Source organism: Stegastes partitus, unplaced genomic scaffold, assembly GCF_000690725.1.
Source record: "Stegastes partitus isolate 25-593 unplaced genomic scaffold, Stegastes_partitus-1.0.2 Scaffold88, whole genome shotgun sequence".
NCBI lineage: Eukaryota > Metazoa > Chordata > Actinopteri > Pomacentridae > Stegastes > Stegastes partitus.
The window spans coordinates 596682-598948 of NW_007577819.1; the positions used below are offsets into that span (position 1 = coordinate 596682).

Consider the following 2267-nt stretch of genomic DNA (forward strand, 5'->3'; position numbering starts at 1 on the left):
CATTTGAGGACGACTGTAGTAGTTTAATGTGTGAACTACCAAGTGTCTCACCCTGTTTTCCTCTCTTCCAGTCCAAGCTGGGCTACCTGACGTTGTTCTTCTGCACCTTTCACACCTACCTGTACGGCTGGAATAAATTCCTCAGGCCCTCGTCCTACCCGTGGTACACTCTTCCGGGCTACATGCTCTGTCTGATCGTGCCCACCGTGGTGCTGGTGCTCAAGCTGCTGCTCCTCGTGCCCTGCGTGGATCGCAGCCTCACCCGGATTCGGCGGGGCTGGGACAGGACTGACAAAGCGGAGGACAGCGAGAAATCACTGCTGACGTAGGACCGCCAGAGACACAAATGCAGCGATTATGCTTTCCAGGGGCACTGAACACTATCTAACACAAGTCAGTTCAAGGTCACTGCAATAACAAATGATGCATTATTTGTCGATACTTACTATATACAAATACAGGGACCACAGTTGGAACACAAAGCAACAGAAGACATATCTTTGATTCGATTACTGAGATTCAAACCTTTGTTTTTGATGACGGACTCTATCCTCTGTGTTGAGGACAACTCATTTCTAGACGGATGTTCTGCCATTCTTCAGAGACTGCTTTTTTTTTCAGCAGTTTTTAGCTGGAGGGGTCTTGTTGCTCTACTTTTCTTTTTGAAGTACTCCAACAATGGTGGGTTCAAGTCAGGGGACGAACTCGGCCAGGTCGCAGTTTTCACTTTGCTCTTTTTGTGACTTTGTCCTTCGAATGGATCTCATGGTGGAAAATAAAACTCGTTTTCAAACTTCTGCAGACTGGGCCTCATCTTATCCACCAGCATTTGGTTTATGCACAGACATTCATGGTTCACCGCTCCATCGCTTTAAGAAGCCAAAAACTTCCAGAACATCCTTCCTCCTTCAGCAACACTTCACCTCTCCAACATCCAGGATGGGGCTATGGAAGATGATCTACGTCTTCTGTTCTCAAATTGTGGACGAACCGTCAAGGCCTTTAAGTTCTTCCAGGACGTGGCCTGATCCAGATGTTGTCAGTAGAAGAAGCAATTCCGGCTCTGATGGACGTTCACAACAATGACATGGGAGGAAATCACCATTGAAAGTTTCCTTCTCAAAGTCTACCATCTAACCTTCAAATTTTGTCATCTCCTGACACCTTTTGTTTTCATGCAGCTCCATATCATAATACTGCCACCTCCGTGCCTCACTGTCAGGACGATGCATCCACTGTGGTGGTCCTGGTCAGGTTCACACCAAACATGCTGGACTCCATCTGAGCAGAACAAATTAGTCTTGGTTTCATTCCACCACATCTCCCAATAATCATCCAGCTTCTCTTAATGTTCCTTCATAAAGTTTTATTTTTCATTTTACAGTTTTCTGCTGAAGAGCATGCAAAGTTGTTTTTTTCCCCCCTTGTCCTCCCTCCACACTTTGTACTTTTGTGGAAACCGCAGTGAAATTTTGTTCTTTGGATGGTTCTCCTGCTGGAATATTCCTCTCCTTCAAGCTTTTGCAGACTGGGAGTCATCTTGTCAGCCAGTATTTTAGTTTATCCACAGACATTCATCTATAAATATCATCTCCCCAACACCTTTTGCACTATGCAGCCCCGTATCATCACACTCCCACCTCCGTGGTAGTCCTGGTCAGGCTCACAGGGGCTCCTAACGCACATCAGGCTTCTTTTCATGTTATTTAACAAATTTTCATGTGGTAGTTTTGGTAGTTATGGCCTCCATCCATAGAAGATGATGTTGTAAAGAGTCCTCCATACTGTCTGAGCTGTCACAGAAGCTCTGATTTCCACTGATGACCCGTGTGCTGAGCCTGAGTATTTTTTCATAGTTAGATTATGAAAGTAATGCCCTGTCATGTTATGCAGTTCTGATTGGTAATACCGTAGCTTGTTCGATACGTCCTGATCACAGCTCTGATTGTTAGTCACTGATCTTCCTGTATCGTTTGACTCACAAACTTTTTCCAGTGATTACAGCTTTTCTAACTTGTGTGTCAGTGATCACAGGTGTATTTACTTTAGCTGCACCGAGTTTCTACTTGGTGGTCTGTGTTTGCAATCTTTTTCCAGTATTTGTCTTTGACTGTTCAAAGGAGGAACTACGACGTGTGTCAGAAAAGTTCCAGGACTGGTGTCACAAAAGATATTTTTCAAATCCAAACTACAAACTACAAGTAATCCCCCTGGAGTCTAACACACTTCCCCAGCCTTCTCTGCCACGCCACCATGCACTCCTGGAA

At 44.9% G+C, this 2267-nt stretch overlaps 1 protein-coding gene across 1 annotated transcript in view; it reads left to right on the plus strand.

Annotated features, from left to right (window-relative positions):
- The window catches only part of LOC103353883 (metalloreductase STEAP4-like), a 15501-nt gene extending 13952 nt beyond the window's left edge, over positions 1 to 1549 (plus strand). The window contains exon 10 of the mRNA XM_008277060.1: positions 72 to 1549. Coding sequence (XP_008275282.1) covers positions 72 to 329 — 258 coding nt within the window. The 3' untranslated portion in view covers positions 330 to 1549. The remainder of the gene's footprint in view (positions 1 to 71) is intronic.
- The last annotated feature ends 718 nt before the right edge of the window (positions 1550 to 2267 follow it).